Source organism: Corylus avellana, chromosome 11, assembly GCF_965113065.1.
Source record: "Corylus avellana chromosome 11, dhCorAvel1.hap1.2, whole genome shotgun sequence".
Taxonomy (NCBI): Eukaryota; Viridiplantae; Streptophyta; class Magnoliopsida; order Fagales; family Betulaceae; genus Corylus; species Corylus avellana.
Genome location: NC_142500.1, coordinates 16,927,137 through 16,950,128, shown reverse-complemented (window position 1 = coordinate 16,950,128; position 22,992 = coordinate 16,927,137). Strand labels below are relative to the sequence as shown.

At 36.1% G+C, this 22,992-nt stretch overlaps 1 protein-coding gene across 2 annotated transcripts; it reads left to right on the top strand.

Moving 5' to 3' along the window:
• Positions 1 to 1,459: 1,459 nt before the first annotated feature.
• Positions 1,460 to 22,055, top strand: LOC132165494 (putative LRR receptor-like serine/threonine-protein kinase At5g10290). Of its 2 annotated transcripts, XM_059576085.2 has the most exons (13): positions 1,460 to 1,747; positions 8,579 to 8,679; positions 10,652 to 10,781; positions 10,937 to 11,008; positions 11,938 to 12,081; positions 12,188 to 12,259; positions 12,393 to 12,458; positions 14,569 to 14,633; positions 14,739 to 14,882; positions 15,640 to 15,981; positions 19,697 to 20,091; positions 20,737 to 21,052; positions 21,447 to 22,055. In XM_059576085.2, exons 2-12 carry the CDS (start codon positions 8,601 to 8,603, stop codon positions 21,013 to 21,015), a joined length of 1,788 nt encoding a protein of 595 aa, XP_059432068.1. In that variant the 5' UTR covers positions 1,460 to 1,747; positions 8,579 to 8,600; the 3' UTR covers positions 21,016 to 21,052; positions 21,447 to 22,055. The 2 variants fall into 2 exon arrangements, with proteins under 2 accessions (XP_059432068.1, XP_059432067.1); XM_059576084.2 differs by lacking the exon at positions 21,447 to 22,055 and having other exon boundaries at positions 20,737 to 21,326.
• The last annotated feature ends 937 nt before the right edge of the window (positions 22,056 to 22,992 follow it).

Sequence of the window (22,992 nt, the reverse complement as noted above, 5' to 3'; positions counted from 1 at the left end):
GCATTTCATTAGTTGTATGTATCAATTATATATCGTTGTACCCGTGATCTTTCTTCCTCTGTACACAATGGTGTCAGTGCATATGTCATGAAGCATAATAAAATCAGTCGTCAGCATGTCTTGGATTCTATGCTTTTTCACACTGATCAAGTACCCGTGAGAGCAGAAACTTCAATGGTCTTTTAAAAACAAGACATTATTTGACTCGTGAGTTTTGTCATCTGCAGTTGGCCGGACCATTAGAATAAAAAATGGAGAACATTAAACTTAGAGATCTTCTTCTGAGAATTTGACGCTTTTACAATTGAGTTGAGCACAAAAACTGAGCTTTTTTGCTTGTCTGTAATGGTCGAGGAGGCAACAAGATACGTGACATTGATAAGCTGAGCTCTCTACCTTGTTGAGCAAGCGCAGCAGCTTCTTCTTTTTCACTACCCTCAATGCTTTCTCTATGCAGTGATATCCACATGCATTCTTACATCGAATTATAAATAAGCTTTTGATGGGCAGCGGCCAAGCTTTTAAAATTTGGCCTAAAGACAAAGTAATTTCACCTCTTTTAAGGGAGATTTCAAAAGAGAACGGGGGCATCAGCCCACATAAGACAAGGATCCTCTCTTCTCTTTTTCAAGTAAAATGACAATGAGTAATTTTCTTGGTCATGATTTAATGTTTTTGTATTTAATGATGTTGATGATATCACATAATAAATATATCTACATGCCGTTTAAAACATTTAAATGATATGACATCATATACACCATTAAAGAAACATCATTAAATTATGACTATGAAATGACTCATCTCCATATCACTTGAAAAAACAGAGATATTAGCCCCTATCTTCTCCAAATAAAGAGAAATGCTATACACCATACTTTTACTTCATTTTGTTGATGTGGTGCAACATGTGAGAGCCTACTTGAGATTGCATTAGGGAGCTTAAAAAGTATTTATTTTAGTACCTAAAAAGTTGTGCCAAACAAAAAGCTGACATGTTTGGTAAAAAATTTCAAAAATATTTATTTGACTTTTTTACTTTAAAAATAACAAAAACGCACTTTTAGAAAAAAAAAAAACTTAAAAAATGATTTGTTTTTTCTTTCTAAAAAGCCATTTTTTACTTATTTTTTTTTTTTTTTTTTTCAACACAATCCTAAACAGATTGAAGTGAAGTAGCCATTTTTATTATTATTTTTTTGAAAAAACAGATGAACAAAAAACCACATAAAATAAGTGAGATGAAAGGAAGGTGAATAACATTTCTCTTAAATAAATTAAAAAAAAAAATAAAATTGAAACGATATTTATAACATCACATTTGTGTCACACAATTCCACACCTCGCACCGTACGGTGTGCCACTTGTGATTGCGGTATAAGTTGTATAACCACGTGCTTGAAATTTGTGGAAATCTTTATAGAAAAAGTAGAAAGTGGAAGGAACGCGCGGTCGCTCGCTCTCAGTCACTGTCTCGAGAAAACAACTCGGGGACGCGCGCGAGGAAGTCGCAAGGCAATAGCCATGTCCGTGCCGGTAGAGAGCAGAGTGGACCCTTCCAGAGCTCAAACCCATTTTTCACTCACCAGCAATTGTATTTGTAGCGACATTCTTCTACAAAGCTGTTATTCATTCTTCTGAACCCCAAAATCTTCGACAATTCGATTTAGAGAGCAAAGAAAGGAAGCGAGAAACCAAAAAAAGTCCCAAGCTTCTCTCTCGGATTTACTGTGCTTCCTCTCAACAGGTTCCCTTCTTCTTCTTCTTCTTCTTCTTTTTTGTAGTTTTGTCTTGAGTTTCTCAATTTCAGAAACTGTTGGAAATAGAAATGGAAGTAATTTGCATTTGATTTAATTATTATTTCGAAGCTCTGGAAAAGAAAATGAGAAAAAGTAGTGGCAAAAGAGCTAATAAAGTAAAATAATTTGACTTGGTTTATGTAACAGAATACTTCTCTAGAACAAAGAATGGAAATGGAAAAGAAAAGAATTAACTTCTTTATTGAATGGAATTGGCCAATTCGAGATGGTTAATCTCCTACAATTTCTGCCAAATGCAAAAAGACTCCCCTCCCTTGCACTCCACCAGCCTTTATAAGGCTTAATCAGTTGAGGCAATTCTGTTTACAATTCTGTTTACAGTTTTAGTTCCAACTAACTACGATATCCACACGTGCACAATCTCCTAACAGAATTAACTACATTAACTACATAACAGACTTCAACTGCTCTTCCTTTCCAGCTCATCTTCTAAGCTCCACTTCACTACCTGCCTTCTGTTAGGAACTCCCTGTGACATAGCCTCTCCCTTTAAAGCACCTTGCCCACAAGGTGCGGATAAGACTGTTGCATGTGAAACAATTCCTCCCAAGAAGCATCATCTTCAGTTTGACCCACCCATTGAACCAAAACCTCAGTGACTGCTCTATTATCCTTCCTTTTACTTCTTCGAGCCAGAATTTTCAAAGGATCAGATAAGATAAGCCCCTGCATATCAACAGGAGGTAATTGAGGAAGAATAGAATTCCTGCTGCCAAGCTTTAGTTTCAATTGAGAGACATGAAAAACTGGATGTATGCGAGTTGTCAATGGTAAATCCAACTCACAAGCCACCTTCCCCACTTTGCGGATAATTTTGAAGGGTCCATAAAACCGAGGAGATAACTTCAAAGACCTTCTAATACCCACTGACTGTTGTCTATAAGGCTGCAGCCTTAGATAAACCATCTGCCCCACCTCAAAAACTCTTTCAGATCTCCTTAAATCCGCATACCTTTTCATCCTCTGCTGAGCTTGCTGCAAATTGTTCTTTAACAAAGACAAAATTTGCTCCCTGGAACAAAGAACTTCATCAACAGCTTCTAATCTTGTTGTCCCTGGAATATAAGTGAGCAATCGTGGAGGAGGTAAACCATAAACAGCTTCAAAGGGTGTCATTTTGGTAGAAGCATGCCATGTAGTATTATACCAATACTTTGCCCATGGCAGCCAAGGCAGCCACTGTTTAGGTCGATTTTGCACAAAACACCTCAAATATGACTCAATACACTTATTCACAATCTCAGTTTGCCCATCATTTTGAGGGTGATAACTAGTGCTAAATTGCAAAGTAGTGCCTTGAAGTTTAAACAACTCCCTCCAGAAAGCACTAGTGAAAACAGGGTCTCTATTTGATACTATGGAAGTAGGCATTCCATGTAATCTTATGATATTTTGAACAAACACTTGAGCTATTTTAATTGCTGTATAGGGATGTGAAAGAGCAATAAGATGGCTATACTTAGACAATCGGTCCACCACCACCATTATCACTAATTGCCCTTGAGAAATAGGTAACCCTTCAACAAAATCCATAGATACATCAGCCCAAATTCTGCTAGGAATATGAAGAGGTTGTAACAGTCCAGCAGGAGACATATTCTCATACTTAGATTGTTGGCAAACCTCACATTCCCTGATAAACTTCTTGAGGTCTTTAGTCATCCCTTTCCAATAAAAATCCCTTTTGGCCCTTTGTAAAGTTTTATCAAACCCTGAATGACCTGCCATCGGACCACCATGAACAAAGTGTAACACTTGTGCTCTTATGGCTTGAGAACTCCCAATATAGATCCTCTTTTATAGAACAGCAGATTATCCCTAAGGGAAATTTTTTTTGAATCCAGCTCACCTTTATCCCATTGCTCCAATAAAGCTTTCAACTGCAAATCAGTTTGATACTCAGCTCTTAAATCCTTAACCTAACTGATAGTAGGTATGGACAGAAGAGGCAAAGTCAACTCAGGTTCCCAATCCTCCCTTCTTGATAGAGCATCCGCCACTCTGTTATCCACTCCCTTTTTGTACTCCACTGTAAAGTCATAGCCAATCAACTTAGCGATCCATTTCTGTTGAAATGGGGTACCCACCTTCTGCTCCAAAAGGAATTTCAGACTTTGATGGTCTGTTTTGACAATGAATGGCCTCCCAACCAAATAAGGTCTCCATTTTTCAATAGCTGTTACTAGGGCAAACAACTCCTTCTCATAAGTGGACATATGAACAGCTTTCCCTTTGAGGGCTTTACTCAAGAATGCTATTGGCCTACTAGCTTGCATTAACACTGCTCCAATTCCAATACCACGAGTATCACACTCAATCACAAATAGCTGGGAAAAGTTAGGAAGAGCTAGGACTGGAGCTGCTGTCATGGTAGCCTTGAGACTGTTAAATGCACCAATAGCTGATTCATCCCAAGAAAAAGCATTTTTCTTTAACATAGCTGTCAATGGGGCTGCAATAGATCCATACCCCTGAATAAATTTTCTGTAGTAACCCGTGAGTCCCAAAAACCCTCTCAAAGACTTAAGAGTTTTAGGAAAAGGCTACTCAACCATAGCTTGAATCTTTTCATGATCAGCCTTAACACCTGAAGCAGAAATCACATGTCCAAGATACTCCACCTCTTCACAACCAAACGTACACTTAGACATTTTAGCATATAACTGATTCTTCCTCAATAAATCCAAAGTGATCCTTAAATGCTGCCTATGAGTATCCAAATCTTTACTGAAAACCAATATATCATCAAAAAAAACTAAGATGAACTTTCTAAGAAAATGTTTAAAAACCTGATTCATAAGGCTTTGAAAAGTAGATGGAGCATTAGTAAGGCCGAATGGCATCATTAAAAACTCATAATGGCCCTCATGAGTGCCGAAGGCAGTCTTATGAATATCCTTCTCTACCAACCTTATCTGATGATAATCAAATTTTAAATCCAGTTTAGAAAACCATTGAGCTCCCCACAACTCATCTAACAGCTCATCCACAACTGGTATAGGAAACTTGTCCTTGATAGTTACCTGATTCAAGGCTCTATAATCCATACACATCCTCCAGCTGCCATCTGCCCTCCTCACAAGTAAAACTGGAGAAGAGAAAGCACTCTGACTGCATCTAATTACTCATGACTGCAGCAACTCTTTGACAATCTTCTCTATCTCCTCCTTTTGGTAAAAAGGGTACTGGTATGGCCTCACTGAAACAGGCTGTGCACCCTCCTTCAAATGTATTGCATGATCATGAGATCTTTTAGGAGGCAACTCCTTAGGATCTGCAAAAACATCTGCAAATTCTTCCAATAACTGAGCCATAGGACCAACTTCTTTGTTTTGCTTCCTTCCATCTTCATCCCCTTACATCTGGTTACTATCATCACCAAGAAGCTGCAACAAGACACCCTTGTTCTCACCTCTACTTAGTTTAAAAGATTCATCATCTTCTACACATAGATTTAGATTAGCAGCCAACCCTTCCAGCAAACAAGTTCTTTCCTCATACACAAACTGCATAGTGAGATTAAGAAAATCCCACAATATAGGCCCTAAAGTCCTCAACCACTGAATGCCAAGTACCATATTACAACCAGCCAAAGGTAAAATGTAAAGGTCAACAACAAAAGTATAACCTTGCAACCTCACCTTTGTGTTATTACATTTACTAGGGCCTACAAGCTCATATCCATTTGCTACTTTAACTTTGATAGATTCATTATTCACAGGCTGAATTCCCATTCCCTTAACCCTTTCCTGATCTAAGAAGTTATGTGTACTTCCAGAATCAATCAAAATTATTATCTTGTGATTGTTTATCATACCTACAATCCTCATAGTCTTAGGAGTAGGATTTCCAATAATGGCATGCAAAGAGATTTCAGGAAATTCTTCTAAAAAAAAATCACCTGGATCTGGTTCTTCTTCAACCTCTTTCAACTTGTTCACCTTCTCTTCGATCTCCTCAATCAAGAACAATCTTGGTGAAGCACAAACACGGCCACGGCTCCACTTAGCATCACAGTTGTAACATAATCCTTTTTTCCTTCTATCCATCATCTCAGCATTAGAAATTTTTTGAACTGGCAACATTGCTTTACCAAAAACAAGAAGAGTAGCCTTATTCTGGTTGTTACCATTCACAGCATACTCAAGACTCTTTTGTTGACCAAAAAGATTAGTTTTTCGTCCCAAAAACCCATTACCCTTACTTTCTCCCCCAAAACTTCTTGCAGCATTATTATAAGGGAGTGTACTCCACTATGGTTTGGTGCTTTTTCTGAAATTGCACACATAATCCTCCTGGATTTTTGCTAAAGAATAAGCATCAACTAGGGCCTTAGGTTTAAACATCTTTACTGCCAATCTATTTTCATCTTTTAACCCCACCAAAAAGCAACTCAATTTATGTGCTTCAGGTAAGTCAGCTACTCTATTAGCTAATACTTCAAATTGTTTCTTATATTCTTGCAAAGATCCTTCTTGTTTCAACTTTGACAATGTTTCCATAGGGTCATCATAAGACCCCATACCAAATCTAGTCTGTAATGCTCTAGCAAAATCATCCCAAGTAGCAAAAGAATTTGATTTATGCAATTCTTGAAACCAAATTAAGGCTGTACCTTCCATATGAAAAGAAGAAATCTTCAACCTTTGACAATCTGGTGTAGAGTAGTGATCAAAGAACTGCTCAGCCTTGTAACACCAATTCAATGGATCCTCCCCATCAAATTTAGGAAACTCCAACCGAATGGACTTAGTGTGAAATCCATCTCCTGCCTGAAACCCTCCACCATCTGCTGCATGAATCCTTCCTTTTGAGGTTGAGCCAAAATAGGCCTCCATAGAATCAAAAGAGGAACTTTTATCTCTCTGTTCTGGTGCCTTCGTTGTCTCCTGGAAATATTTCAGTAATTGAGCAAATTGTGCATCCTGCTGCCTCATATGCTCCTCCTGCTTTCTTGCTTGTTCATCATGCTTCCACTCATTACGATCAATTCTTACATTCAACTCCTCCTGAATGGTTTTATAAGCCGATACATCATCCTATAACTTTCTAAACTCCTTCCTGAATTGCGCCAAATCAGACTCTTGCCCCATAGATCTAGTTTTCATGAAAAGAAAACAAATGGCTCTTGATACCACTTGTAACAGAATACTTCTCTAGAACAAAGAATGGAAATGGAAAAGAAAAGAATCAACTTCTTTATTGAATGGAATTGGCCAATTCGAGATGGCTAATCTCCAACAATTTCTGCCAAATGCAAAAAGACTCCCCTCCCTTGCACTCCACCAGCCTTTATAAGGCTTAATCAGTTGTGGCAATTCTGTTTACAGTTTCAGTTCCAACTAACTACCATATCCACACGTGCATAATCTCCTAACAGAATTAACTACATTAACTACATAACAGACTTCAACTGCTCTTCCTTTCCAGCTCATCTTCTAAGCTCCACTTCACTGCCTACCTTCTGTTAGGAACTCCCTGTGACAGTTTAGGTCTTTGCTCTTTTCATAATGTAAAAGAGCTGAAAAGATAATGTTTGGTTTCTTTTGTTTTCCCACTTTTTCTTTTTCTTGGCAATTATAATCAATCCACTTGATTTGAGTTGCTTTGTTTTTCAAATTTAATTCATCTCGTGTCATGTATGTCCTAGACCCTTAACGGGCATGCTGCACGTTATTTACCATTTTTTTAAAAGTTAAGCTTTTTGGGAGAAGTATTAATTTAATATGATATGAGAGTTGAAGTCCCTGTCCACGTGTTGACTGGTTTGAGTGTTAAACTATTAATTAAATAATTAGTCTATTATTTATCCCAATTTCAATTAAAAAGAGTCAGCATGTTGACTGAATTTAGGGAGTGCGTTAAAGTATTAACTAAATAATTAAATTTACTTTTTTCAATAAACTTAACTTTTTGGGACAAGTGATGAATTAGCATTGATTTTTTTTTTTTTTTTCCGATGAGGAATGCTGAAAGTATCATTTTAAGATACACAATGGCATAAAATAAAGACTTAGAGTCTGTTTGTGATTGCGTTATAGAGCTTAAAAAGTTACACCAAACAAAAAGCTGACTAGTTTGGTAAAAAAAATCAAAAGAATTTCTTTGATTTTTTTCACTCTAAAAATGGCCAAAAGTACTTTTGGGAAAAGCTTAAAAATGAAGTTTTTTCTAAAAAGCTTTTTTTGACTTTAAAAGCCATATTTTTCAATGCAATCCCAAACATGCTCTAAGAGTCGATTAGAAATTGCGTTAAGGAGCTCAAAGGTACTTTTAGTACATAAAAAACTATGCTAAACAAAAGTTGGTTCGTTTGGTGAAAAAACTCAAACAGTACTTTTTTTTTTTTTGCTCTAAAAAATGGCCAAAATGTACTTTTGGAAAAAGTTTAAAAATAAAGCTTTTTTAAAAAAGCTCTATTTTCTAACGCAATCTCAAACATATTCTAAATATGGGGATGAGAAATGTTACCCGTTCAAGTCTGTCAGTTTACTTCTATGTGGCTTGATGAAGATGTTCAGGATTGCGGTATAATCTTTCTGTAGTTACCACCAGCAGAAGACTACTCTCACATAGACTCGTAGTCGTAGACACACACCTAGTTGCCTGGGACAAGCATAAGCATACTAGTTGCTACTGGTTTTCTGATTTCTCCCCACATAAAGACCTCTGACATCAATTTGCTTTTATTTGTCATATTATATAGCGTCTATTGTAAATCTAAAAGTTCACGTCTAAAAGCTGGGATGTCTTTGCAGCGATGGCTCTCATCCAGAATTGATGTCATTGAAGATGGAACTGGTTTTCACTGTTTTGATATTGGCTTACTTGCAGTCTTTTGTAATGCCTGATTCTCAGGGTATGATGCTGTACCCACCTGACATCTAATTCATTCAAACAGCATATAACAATCTTAAGTATGTTCATGGATTTCACTCTCAGTAGCAGTTTACATTTCATCAAAGTAAAAGGCTAAGTTGAATGAGTCTAGCACTGTAGATCCCGAACAAAAATGTTTCATTTGTTAGAATATCAATTAAATGATCAAATTTACCCATTCTTATCAACTTAAGATTTTGGTATAAGTGGTAATTTAATATGATTTCAGAGCCAGAGATTATGAGTTTGAACCCTGACTCCACAATTCACCCCTATTTTAGTTAAATATTCTTCGGGTTGGGCCCACACGTGAGAGGTGTGTTAAAATATTAATTAGTTGATCAAATTCATCCATTCCTTCTTTACCTTTTGTGCACGGGCTGCTGCCCCTTCAGCTATATTAATTAAGTTCTTATTGAAAAAGACATCAAATATCTACTGAATTGTTCTCTTTCTCTTTCTCAAACATTGGCATTGAACTGCAATCTATTTTGGGGCTTGTTACAGTTGAACTGCTGACTCATTGATCAATTATGCTTTTTATTTAAAGTGTGAGTTATTGATTAGAAAGGGAAGAATCAAGTAAAATAGTAGATCTTTTTTGGGTTGAGAAGGTGGGTATTCTTTTCTTTGTCAAGTTAATTGGAAAGGTTGATCTCATATATGCTCAGTGATAATATTCATGTGGCAAACATACTTTGCTATATGGCAACAATTATTGAACTAAAGTGACTGAGAGGTAGTATTACTAGCCTGATGTGCCTGAAACATTTCATACAGTTTAACTCCTTTCAATTTTGTTTTGAATTGTCTAATTAGTGCAGGCAGGATATGCATTATTTAGTTAATTTAGTTTGATCCTGATCAAGCATGTATTTCAAATGCTAACACATATATAACTGTTTTGATTTCATGTCAAAATAATGTACATTAGTCAGATGTGCAGTTCTTTTGTTCTGATATGACAATTCTCTGCTTTGCTCAACCCCCCCACCCAAAAAAAAAAGAAAAAGAAGAAACAAAGAATCCTTTTTCTGATGATTCTGAGGGTTAGAGCACTAGCAGCAGATACCCAACCATTTTCTCTAAATTTACGGATTAAAACTACTTTTTGCTTCCCTATACAAATGTACTCCACAATAGTTTTCCTTAATCTTTCCCTATACTATTAAAATATTACTTTTTTTTTTTATTTTTAATTTCTTTTTCCTTTCACTGTATCTCACTCTCCCTCATTCTGTTTTGCCCTTTTTGTCCTCTGGCAATCTTCCTGCAAGATCGAGAGCTAAGATCTTACCAATAAGAACATAAGACTAATTAGTATATTGATTTTCCAGAATTTATTCCAACAGGGATGGGGAATTTTTCTTTTTTCTTATCCGTACATCCCATTTTTTATCCTCCCATCCAAGAGCTTTGTTATGAGCAATCAAGATCTTGGAATTTTGAGTTGGAAGCGCTCAGGACGAATAGCAGAGGAGTGCACAAAGATGTAAAAAGAAAAGGAAGACAAGATCTTGAACGATGGCTTGAGCTTAGAGAGAGAGAAAGAGAAAGAGCTTTTTAAGGAAACCATGGGAAAATGCTTCAACAAAGAAGAAGGCATGTGAGAGGAGAGAGAAATTCTTTTATGATTATAATAAGGCATTGGGTAGCTATAGTGTTTCCCAATGCATTGGGAAACACTGTAGCTACCCAAGGGTGTAGGTTAAATTTAGGAAAACTGATGTGGTTGAGTTTTTGTGATTTTTTTTTGAGATTTTCCCTAAATATAGGGAATTGAATGGACTATAGGATGTCTGCTGCTAGTGCTCTTAGTGGGGTGTAATGAGGGTATCTTGATATTGAATTATCTGGTTTTCTTCTCCTATTTCTGCTTGTTTGCGAGTGCTGATACTGACATTAACACATTAGACTGTTTGGGTGGTGAATTTTCCTGTGTTCTGTATCAGTTGATGCCCTGTATGCATTGAAGACTTCATTGAATGCTTTGTCTGATCAGCTCACAGATTGGCAGACAAACGCAGTTAACCCTTGCCTTTGGCCCGAAATTCATTGTGACAATGAAAGTGTTACTCGTGTGTAAGATACTGGTTACTGTACCTTTTCTTCTCCTAATCATATGATGGTTTTGTCAACAAATCACAACCTTTTCATTCGTGCAATGTTTTATTCCTTACTAACATATCTTAATACCTTTTGTCTGGTCTATACTTACACAAATTCTTTCTTTGTAGAACATTATCTTCGATGGGATTTAATGGAACCTTGTCCCCAGATATAGGAACTATAAAATCTCTTTCGTTTCTGTAAGTATGAGAAGTATTAGTGCAGCCAATGTCAATTCTAAAGCATGCAAGCTTGCCAATATCAATTGTAGAAGATGTATTAATTCTTTATGCTATAGTAGGCTTTAGTACTATTATTGTTTTCTTTTTTATTTTATTTTATTTTTTTCTATGGAGAACTGAGATTTCATTGAGATAAAGATCGCTACAAAGCAAAGAATTGGGAAATTTGAAAACTTCGTTCAAAAAGTTCTTTAACCAAACTGCCATTGAATGCTGTATGCGCCAATCAACCTTAATTTATCATAAAATAATTTCCACAAAAATTCAACAAGAATAGACAAAAACATAGAGATATAGATATTTTTAATTATTCTTTGGGATGAAAACTTAGAATTCCATTCATAAATAAAAAGAACAAGAAAAAGAATAATTCCATTATATTTGAAAACAATCTAATTATCTGATACATTCTAATCATTTGAGCAAGAGGCAAAATGATTTTTCTGAATTCAGGTAACTAGATTTTGAATCAAATCATTACAGTGCAAGTGTTTCACTTTCCAAGGAAATTCAAAATGGAATTTGATGGATGTGAACTATTGTTGGTTTTTGTTTTTTTAAGCAATATATTTTTGCCATTATCATTCTATGGATTGCTCCATGCATGATTTAAATATATAGTAATACTTTAAATGTTATTTAAAGAAAGAATAATAATCATCACTCCTGGAATGAATTTTTGTCATACTGACTTGTGTTGAACTTATAGCCATAACGAAATAATGTGTAGGAAATATTTTTTTAATGGTCATGGCTCCTTGAGTTCTTACATGATAGAGATTTCAGTTTGAAATTTTTGGGTGATAATATTCTCCGTCTGTGACACATATCTAGCAATATGCTTTGAAGTGTAACCCTAATGTGCACATGTTTCATTCATCATGCAGTGATTTGTCGGGAAATCACATAACTGGTAAGATACCTAAAGAATTTGGAAATCTGGCAAGCTTGGGCACTTTGGATTTGGCAAATAATAACTTAACTGGTGAAATACCATCTTCCCTTGGTAAACTTAAAAGGCTCCAGTATTTGTAAGTGTTTCTTTCTACACTGTCTTCAGCTTTGAAGATATTAACAAGTATATTCATCATTCATAATCTCTTCTTAAGAGTGTGATTTTATTCATTATGCAAGCAGGACTTTGAGTCAAAACAAACTCACTGGGACTATTCCCAAGTCTCTTTCAAGTCTTCCAAAATTAAAGATTCTGTATGTGATATCTTGTATGATGCAGAGATAATATAATAAATTCAAACTTTTATTTGTTTGATTTATATTCAAAATTTTAAATACTCTGAAAGTTTTTCAGTATTTAATGGATTGGTTGAAACATTTTTTGCAGTTTGCTCAATTCAAATGATTTCAGGGGTCAGATTCCTGAGCATTTATTCCAAGTTCAAAACTACAAGTATGAACAACTTAAATTTTTATGAGTTTGAATATCTAACCATTGAAAAATATATTTCTAGTATTTGGATCCTCTCATGATGCAAGGGGTGAGACACGAATTTTACTTTAATTTAGTCTTATTTAATTTTAGAGATCAATTCTATATATATTTAATTTATTTTCTGGTAATATTGGTCTATGTAGTTTTATTTTAAGTTCTATTAGTTAATTGGGTTATTAGTATTTAGTTTTATATTTTGTTTAATTTTCAAGAGTCAATGGGTGTTTTTGGTAATGCAATAAATGGGCTTTGCCCTAGATTAGGGTTTAGTTGGAGTCTATTTAAATGTTTTTTGTACTCCAATGGAGGGAGACTGTGATGGAAGAAAAAATGTGGAACTGATCTTTTTCTCTTTCCCCTTTAACTTCTCTTCTTTCTTTCTCCTCTTAGCTTTTTCTTTCTCTTCTTTCTTCTCTCCCTTTTAGCTTCTTCTTTCTTTCTCCCCCTTTTGGCTTCTTTCTCCTCTCTTCCCTATTTTGACTGTCTTATTTTTGTGATTATTGTTGGCCCTACATCTTCTCATGTTCATGTGTATAAAATGACTCATGTTAGGAAAAATTCAGGAATACACAATTAAATGTGGGATCCTTCTTAGTAACTATGGGAACAGTGGGACCCATTTGCATAGGTAGGATTAGTGCCACCCATTTACACTGTATAGTTGGGATGCCACCAACTTGAGTCATGTTTCTGCCATAAACATGAGAGGATTGAAATCCATGTGTCTATTTAAAAAACCATGTGAACTGTAATTTTTATATAAGTTGAACTTGTAAATAACTGGTTATTCCAAAAGTTTAAACTAATAGGAAATTGTAAATTTAATCATTTAATTGATATTCTATCACTTCCCATCTTGTGTGGGCTCAAATTCCTCCTCACTAAGTGAGATCTAATATTTGGAATATGTATTAGAATATTAAACTGAAATGGAGGATAAATCGTGGCATCAAGGTTCAAACTCAAGATCTTTGTTTTGATATTATGTTAGATCACAGTTATCCTAAAAATTTAAATTGATAGAAAATCGTGAATTTAATCATTTAATTAATATTCAATAAAACCCTTGTGGTGATGACATGTATGATGTATCCAATGAACCACAGGTACACAATTGTCTTTCAATATCCATTACAAGTAAAAAAGGTAGACTACGGTCTTTAACAATCTTTTTAGTTTGAGGTTCCACCCTGACCCTTCACTTTCCATTTAAAGCCCTTCATCTAGAAGTAGTCAATAAGTGTTTAAACAGACTCTTATTAGTTCTAGTTCTCATAATTTGCTACTCTTAAATTGAACTGCATTGCTCCATTATCAATATTGAGAAACACGACCTCTATTTTTTTGTAACTAAGAAACACAATCCAAGAAAAGAGGAATTATCCCATTTTCTCATAGTCATTAGGGTGGTGCAATAGGCTTAGATCAGATGCAAGCAAGCTCAGCCGCTAGCAAGGTTGATTTTGACTCTTGGGAGGGGATAAAGCTATATAGGAGTTAATCGTCAATGAAAAACTTATTGAGTAAGATCGGGCCAAGCTCTCCAGCTTACCTGTCAATCACACAACTCTTCATGATTCTATTTGAGTGACTCCTATTTTCGTATGAGAGAGATGAGCTACCACAATCTCATCATCTGTTAACTTGCTAACTGTTGTCAAGTTCCCAGAATAGAAATGAGAAGTTTGGGTCAATGATTGGGTTGAAATGGTGTAGAAATTTATATGATAAAGGGCATTCTTCGTCACTAACTATCGGTGGACGCAGAGCCAACGAGGTCAGTTGAACAGCGTAATGAGTCTAATTAAGCAACGGATTGAGCTGCTAAAAAGCCGTTGTACTAATGTAACACTCATCTTGCTATCCATTTAAGGACACAGAAGCTAAAGTTGTTTTGGGTACTTGGGTTTTCTGGATGCTATTCCTCTTTCTGGGTGTCATTGAAATGCAAAGTATCTAGGAGTATCAGATAATAAATTTTTTAGAATATATTAGATGTTTGTTATTATTACTATTATAATTATTCGTCTTTATTCTAAACTATGCAGCTGGTTCTTGTTTGTTGCAGCTTTACAGGAAACCATTTGAATTGTGGCATCTCTCAACCTTGTGAATCTAAAAGTGAAGATTCAGGTTATTGGATCGGATTTATAACATAGATGATGTTTTCTAAAGTACAGGGGTGCAGTTAATCCTTTATTTACTACCTTAATGCGAAGATTTTCCTTCTCTTGGCAGGTACTTTGCATAAGCCAAAGATAGGAGTTATACTTGGAATAGTTGGAGGATGTACTGTTGTCCTACTTCTTGTGGGCTTGCTGTTTATTCTATATCGAGGTAGACTGACAGGCTACAGGCGTGAAGTTTTTGTAGATGTTGCAGGTTTGTTTTCCTTTTTACTTCTTAAACCGATTACTGGCCTGCAATTAATTTTTTCATTCACATTGTTAATTGTACTTGTTTTCATCTTGAGTTACCTAGGGTAACATAAATAATACAGGATCTTATAATCCACCTCTTTTTAGGAGACATTTCCGGTGTGAAGCCTTTATGTTAAAACATTTTTCTAAATTTCAATAAATCAACACGGTATTCCTAAAAACTCAATTAAATTAGCGAAGTTTGGAATTGGCTTAATGACATTTCATTTTTGTCCCATTAAATATCTTTCAACTAGGTTGACTTAGTTTTGAACTGTAATTAAATTTGGTTAAGTTTTTGAACAATTAAATGAAAGGTCAAAAACAAATAGTATGGCACAGAATTATGTATACTTTCTGAGTTACTGATTTCTCGTGCTGCAATATCTTCTAGTCGATACTGAAATTACATGTTCCTGCAAAGCATATTTCTGTGTTTTGTTGCATATTCTCATGAAAAGAACGGGCTTCTTTAATCGAATCTGTTTGAATCATGTAGTTGATTTCTCTGTTTGCTTTATTTAATAAATTTTAGTCTCCATTGTGTTCTCTGTTTACTTTGTCAATGTTTTTAATTCTATGCCATGCTTTCATTTTTCAATAATATTTGGGTATTTGTTCTTAAAAGGTTAGAATTGGTATTTGATGTGAACTTTAACTCAGGAATCTGCTTTTGAAAGTTTTGCTTTGATATTTTTAACTGTGTGCTCATTGCTTAGGTGAAGTTGACCAAGGAATTGCATTTGATCAAGTGAAAAGATTTGCATGGAGGGAATTGCAGATAGCTACGGACAACTTCAGTGAGAAAAATTTTTTAGGACAGGGAGGTTTTGGAAAAGTTTATAAAGGGGTGCTTGCTGATAAAACAAAAGTTGCTGTGAAACGGTTAACTAACTATGGAAGTCCTGGCGGAGATGCTGCTTTCCAGCGGGAAGTTCAGATGATAAGTGTAGCCATTCACAGGAATCTTTTACGGCTGATTGGGTTCTGCACAACTCCAACAGAACGCATTTTAGTATACCCTTTCATGCAGAACTTAAGTGTTGCCTATCGTCTACAAGGTATGAGTTCTTTACACCGTGTATGTCAATGGAAGCTGTTAATACAAACACACACACTATGCCTTGTATGTCAATGGGAGCTGTTAATAGCTGAATATCATGCATGCGTGCGCGCACACAGATGATTTGAATGGATGTAGAACTTGGTTTTTGTGGCTGGTATGCTTGAGTGGCTGGCCGCCATCTGCAGTGTTAGGTTTTATTTTTTTTGTTGGAAAATTCATGTGTCAAAACATGTTTTTGGGTTGTAATGTTTATGTTAAGGGTTAAGCAAGTGTAAAAGTTGGTCCAAGACATAAAAAGTCAAATTTATGAATGATGTCTAACAAAGATCTAGTTGTAGTAAAACAACCATATCTTTTGATTCCAACATCAGATTGAGGCAAGATTGGTGGTGTTGGAAAGCTGATTTAAATGGCTACAATTTTGTATTTTGCAAACAATTTCCAATTCCGATTGTTACTAGGTCAAAACAGGCTTCCAATAGAAGTCTGAGAATTTGGATAGAATGGCTTGTTTGCAATCTCGTTTGAAAGGCGTTTGAATGAGACTTGTACAGTATTGGGCATTTGAACCTTGTTCGAAGCTTGTTTGAACGAGGCTGCAGCAGACTATTTTAAACTTAGCTGACTTAGCCTTAAAAACTTAAGTTTACTACCCATCTATAAGCATCATAGCCCACAATTTTCGCAAGAGCCGAGACTATTTTTCATTGTTCTTGGACAAGTTCCTAAACATCTTTGAGCCTTAAAAAATTTATTTCTTCTCCTTCATTTTCATCAATCAAACCACTGAAAAGCTTCCAACAACTAGGGTTCTGGTTTGTAGCAAATAAGGTTTGTTTGTGAAGGTGCTTCTTATAGAAGAAGGCCAGAAGTTTTGGAGCCACTGTGGTGGGAGGTAAACGGGTCGCTTGTTGGGGTTGCATATTAAGTCTTGAGAGTTACAAAGATTTTATGAGTAAGATCAACTTGTAACACAAATCTTCTATAGTGAATACCTTTGGGGTTGGCAGGCCACTGAAGTAGTTTTATTTTTGAATAGTTATTCAAAATGTTTCTACTTTGTTACAACAATCTGTTTGTGTTTTGGCAGGGAAATGTGTAGGAAAATTAGATTAAACGAAAAGACAAAATGATATTGATTCAGTTGATTTGTGCACAAATACCAAAAGAAAAATCTTTCTTCAGACATGTTGATTCACTTAGAATACCAAGAATAAAGGCATCAACAATTGATTGATTCAAGAGAAACACCAATAAGTTGGAGAACAAGAGAAACCTCAATCTAAAAATTTTATTTACCAAAATACAATTACAAAACAAAGCCACAAGTTGCTTTTAAATAGGTTACAAATCCTAATCCTAAGATTACTAGGACATTCTAATGGAATTAAGTACGAACTCCTAATTATTAATGGACAAGGATTTCTAATTATTTTAAGTAAAGACTCCTAATACTTAATGAATAAGGATTTCTTAAAATAAAGAATTTAAAGACTCCTATTAACATATTATGATGGAAATACTGTTAAAAAGAAAATGCACCTAACCTTTGTGATGTGTTTTGCATTAGTGCTCCTGCCTCATTTTGATTACTACATTTACAATTATATGTACGATAAGGGCAAACTCGAACCCGACCTGTTTAGCTAAACAGTTCAGACCATTAAACCTGAACACTACCCATTTGACTTGTTTCATAAACGGGTCGACCCGTTTGACCCATTTTACTTGAATGCGACCCATTTGACACATTTGATCTGCTTCAATATATATTTATTATATAGAAAAATATATAATTTGATAAACGGGTCAAGCGGGTCAACCCGTTTATGAATCGGACCCGATTATGGCAAACCCTAACCCTATATTTTGTGTCATGTTCACAAGTCATGTAAAAATTGCCAGTTCTACAAGAGAACACCCAAGTAAAAGAAGAAAAAAGTAAAAGAAAATCATTAAAACTAATCACTAAGGGAGTTAAAAACGCAGTTGTCTAAATAAAGGGGGAATAAAAGGACTTAAGCTCCTCCAACATCCTTTCTTGGTTCACGAAATTTCTATCATTTTGATCCCTCCACAAGCATCACATAAGGCAAGAAGGTGCCATCTTCCACACAATAACACTCCGAGAGCGACCACCCGTCCACCAGCAAGTAAACAAATCCACCAACTGATTAGGTATAACCTAGGACATCCCAAAGTGACTGAAGATAGCATTCCATAAGGCACAAGCATCCTCAAAATGGAGAAGAAGATGGTCCACAAACTCCCCATCCCGTTTGCACAAGCAGCACCAATCAACCACGATGACATGCTTCTTCCTAAGATTGTCCATAGTAAGAATTTTCCCTAGAGCCGCTGACCAAGCGAAAAAAACCACTTTCAAAGGAACCTTAGTCCGCCAAATACTCTTTCAAAGGAAAGGAGAAGCATCTTTACCAACAAGAATCTTGTAAAAGGAACGAACATTAAACTTCCGTTTGTGAGATGGGGCTCACCAAAGCTTGTCTTCCTCTTCCCCTCTCACTATATGGGAATACAACAAGGTGTAGAAGGAAGCCAAGACATCCAATTCCCAATCGTGAGCCATACGAATAAAGCTAACATTTCACTGAAGGGAACCACTAGAAAAGTCCAAATTAACTGCAACAAACGCATCCTTCACCCGAGCAATGTTATATAAATTCGGGAAAGCTTCATTGAGGGTCATCTTTCCGCACCACACATCATCTCAAAATCTGATCTTAAACCCATCTCCTAGCTCAAATCTGGTATGGCTAAAAAACAACCTCCACCCTCTCATAATATTCTTCCAAATCCCTACCCCGTGCCCCCGGGGGGATTAATAGAACACCACTCACCCCAAACACTACCAAATATAACGCCCACAACAGCTTTCCACCATATCTCTTTCTCATGCACATAATGCCACAAACACTTCCCTGTATTGAGCAACCTCAAGTTCTGAATCCTCAAGCCTCCCTCAGAAATAGGAGAGCAAACCTTGGGTTAGCTAACCAAGTGATATTTAAAATTTTCACTTATCCGTTGATGAAAATATCTTCTCCACTGTAGGTACAAAAAGTAGTTTGAGTCAATCTCTAGGTTATAAGAATTGGAAAGATTAAGAAAGGGAGCTGAATTGATTAAATTGGGCATGCAGAGTGATTCCTTTTAGAACTCTTTAATTTCTTTTCAGCAGTAATATATTCTGCTTAGAGATATATCCTATATTACATCACTAAGCCCTCTAAATACAGTGCAATGACAAAATATGTCAAGAGCACACAGTACCTTTTTTTTACAAAACTCGGTCATTCGAAGATGTTGATTGTTATGCTATAATGGATTTACAGTTCTTTTCATGTTAAACCTCATGGAATGGAAATGAGAACATGTTAAATGTGGGAAAGTGGGTAATTAGCGTCTATTTCGTTAGCATTGTCATCATCAAACTCTTGAGTACCAAGCAAATTGTTCTTGATTCTGCCTCTTTTTGTGTCCTGAAAAAGCAAAAAGTATTGCTGGTTTTCAATCATACAAGTCCTGTGTTACTAATCATTTGCACCATCGTCTTTTATTGATTTGTAGGATTTTACATCACTTTTTACGTAGCTTATTGAGCCATATTCCTTATATGAATCTCAGTCTGCTATTAATTTCTAGCAGCCTTTCTGATGATATCATACTGGCTGTGAGCACTGATGCAGAAGTTAAGTCTGGGGATCCTGTTTTAGATTGGCCTACAAGAAAACAAGTTGCTTTAGGCACTGCTCGTGGGCTAGAGTACCTTCATGAACATTGCAATCCAAAAATTATTCATCGGGATGTTAAGGCTGCAAATGTGTTTCTTGATGAAGATTTTGAAGCAGTTGTTGGTGATTTTGGCCTCGCAAAATTGGTTGATGTTAGAAAGACTAACGTGACAACTCAAGTTCGTGGGACAATGGGCTACATAGCACCTGAATACTTATCAACTGGAAAGTCATCAGAAAGGACTGATGTTTTTGGTTATGGAGTCATGATGTTAGAACTTGTGACAGGTCAAAGGGCGATTGACTTTTCACGCGTGGAAAAAGAAGATGATTTGTTATTACTTGACCATGTAAGATAACCTTTTTAGGACAGTATTTTGTTTTTGTGTGCATATATCTCGTGCTCTCTCCATGGTATCATGTGATTTTATATATGGGTGATATGTTAAGGATTTCAATTATAATGGAACTACTACTTGGAGAATCACTAGTCTTAAAATTGATGTATGCATTATGCTCCTGATTCTGAAAGAGACCTAGAAAATCATTTGTACCCTCATTGCCATTAAGGATGCTTCATCTTGTATATCTCAGTACATATGGTTCTATGCTTAAACAATTAAGAGGTAGAAATGTCTCATTCACTTCATTTTCATTGTCTAAACTTCCAGTGTAGCAAGCAATTTAAGGATGAACTGCTTCCTATTTATTTTCATGCCTTTTCATATTTCCTTTTGTTGTATTTAGAGAATTGCATGCTTACTCAAGCTTGGAGTTCAGTTGCTTACTGTTGAATGATGATTGCTACATCATATGACCCCAAATTTTGACAAGGCTCAAGATGACTATACATGTTTTGTACATATATAAAAGAACGTGTGGTGACTCCATTTCACACAACAAATGTTCAGCATATTTTTCAAGTTTTGAGTTCTGCACTCTTTTTGACATTTTGATTGCTAACTAGTAAGTTGTGTGTTTATCTTCTTGTGAAGGTCAAGAAGCTGGAAAGGGAGAAGAGACTGGATGCTATTGTCGATCCCAACCTAAATAAAAATTACATGATTCAAGAGGTGGAAAGGATGATTCAAGTTGCATTGCTTTGTACCCAATCATCACCAGACGCCCGCCCAGCAATGTCAGAAGTGGTACGGATGCTGGAAGGAGAGGGGCTGGCTGAGAGGTGGGAAGAATGGCAGCATATTGAGGTCGCACGCAGGCAAGAGTACGAGAGACTACACAGAGGATTGAACTGGCTAGAAATTTCGATTTAAAACCAAGATGCTATTGAAATGACGGTGAGAAGACAAGGTAACAACAGACAAGTCTGGGCCAATCATTCGCCCTTAGATTATAGGCATGTAAGATCCTTATTGAACCTCCAAAACCAACTTGAGGGTGTCTTTCCAAATAGCAGTTTATGGCAATTTGAGTATTTCAAGTCCAAAATATGCATGTGTAGGTCATGTGTGACACAATTTTTCATCCATTTTAACGCCAACAACTATCGGAGAGACCTTGCGTTTTTCTGGGCAATCTAGTATGTGATATTATTATTTCATAATTGATTACTCTAAAAATTGATTCTCATCCGTTGAACTGTTAAAAAGATGACCTCTCTATTACCATTCCTCCAAAAATATCACATAATTATGGTTGATCGAATCTAGCTTTACAATTTACAATTTACAATTTTCATTTGAAGGTGTGGTAGAGCCTGGATCCTTCATTAATTGCAGCAACAGCTTTGGCCCATTCGCGCATCCTGGCCTTCGTCCACCCTCCGTTTGCCACAAGCATCACATCACCGCCCATTTTCTCAACTTGAATGCATGAATTCTGCTCAGCCAGCAGATGGAGTGGTGGCTGTTCCAAGCCACTACTCTTCTCCGGCCACTCTTCAAGCCTGAGGCCGCTTTTGGAGTAATCCACGCCTGCCATTGCCAGAGCTTCGATAGACATTGCTTCTCTCTAAAATATTATCCACTTGGGTTTGCTGTCGATTGCCGCAAAAGAAAGATAAATGGCAACAATATTTATATGAGGATTCTTCATCTCATATTCACAGTCTAGACAGGGGAAAAGAGGAAAATACACGAGCGTTGCATGCATCAAGTTTTATATAAGATTGTCATACACGTGATCTCTCTCTCTCTCTCTCTCTCAAGACCTTGTGTAAGTGCATATGTCATGAAGCATATGATCATACAAGCACTCGTCAGCATCAAAGTGCACGTGAGGTAGAAACCTCCCTAGTGTGAACATTATATTTGTATTGAATGATCGAGCAATTAATGATCATGATTTACTTGTCTACGCTGATCAGAAATCGGACGATCAAAATCAAACATGATCAAGAAACTCAAACATGTTCGTTCGGAGAATTAATTGCATGTGATGCTTCGATTAATAAGTACCAAAACGGAGCTTTGCTTGTTTATGATGAAAGAGGGTCCAACAAGATATATAGCTGACAAGCTGAGTCAACCTTCATGAGGAGCCTCAATGCATGCATATCCCTGAATGGCTAAATAGCATATGCCACTTTTGGTGTTCAATGAAAAAATCTCTCTTTTTCCATCATTACTTACCAAAGACGGAAAGATTGAGCTAAAAAATGTTTAGGCAAAAAAATATGTTGAATTGACCAGATGATTAGTCAAGAGTAGAAGTAAAAATTATGCTTGCGATACCCGTGGTGTACATTTGACTTGGTGCATTTAACTAGAGAAAACAATTTTCAAGAACTCATCTCTCTCTCTCTTCCTCCCTTGTGATCACAGGGTACTAAACTTGGCTAGTTAGGTTCTGTAATAATGGCGTAAGAATTGAAAATTGTAAAGGAAATTCAAAAAAAATTAAATAATAATTATGGAGGCTCCAAAGAAAATGAGAGGATGCTCTCAAAAACTAAAATTTTATTGATGTTTTAAAATTGAATTGAAAAATGACCCATAGTAAATGACTTTATGATGCAGATCGGGTCGCTCAAGAATTCGGACAGAAGTGTCCATTCGCAGCGGCATTCGGACGGCCGTCTGAACGTGCAGTTCTGGAAGGCTGGCAGAAGACTCCCGTTCGAAGTCCCATCCGTTGGGAATTACCTATCCGCTGCTTTATTATTGTTTACATTGCAACCCACCATGCTTTATTTTTGTTTTCACTTTATATGGGCTAAGTTTTGACTACTACCCCCAAGCAAAGCACTTGAGAAAAAAAAAAAAAAAAAAAAAAAAAAGAAACAAAAGAAA

Bases quoted from the DNA above. Each gene is read 5' to 3' on its own strand.
- LOC132165494 (XM_059576085.2), top strand. From the start codon at position 8,601: ATGTCATTGAAGATGGAACTGGTTTTCACTGTTTTGATATTGGCTTAC. The intron at 11,009-11,937 runs GTAAGTATGAGA...TTCATCATGCAG, and splicing joins ATAAAATCTCTTTCGTTTCT to TGATTTGTCGGGAAATCACA. The intron at 20,092-20,736 runs GTAAGATAACCT...CTTCTTGTGAAG, and splicing joins ATTTGTTATTACTTGACCAT to GTCAAGAAGCTGGAAAGGGA.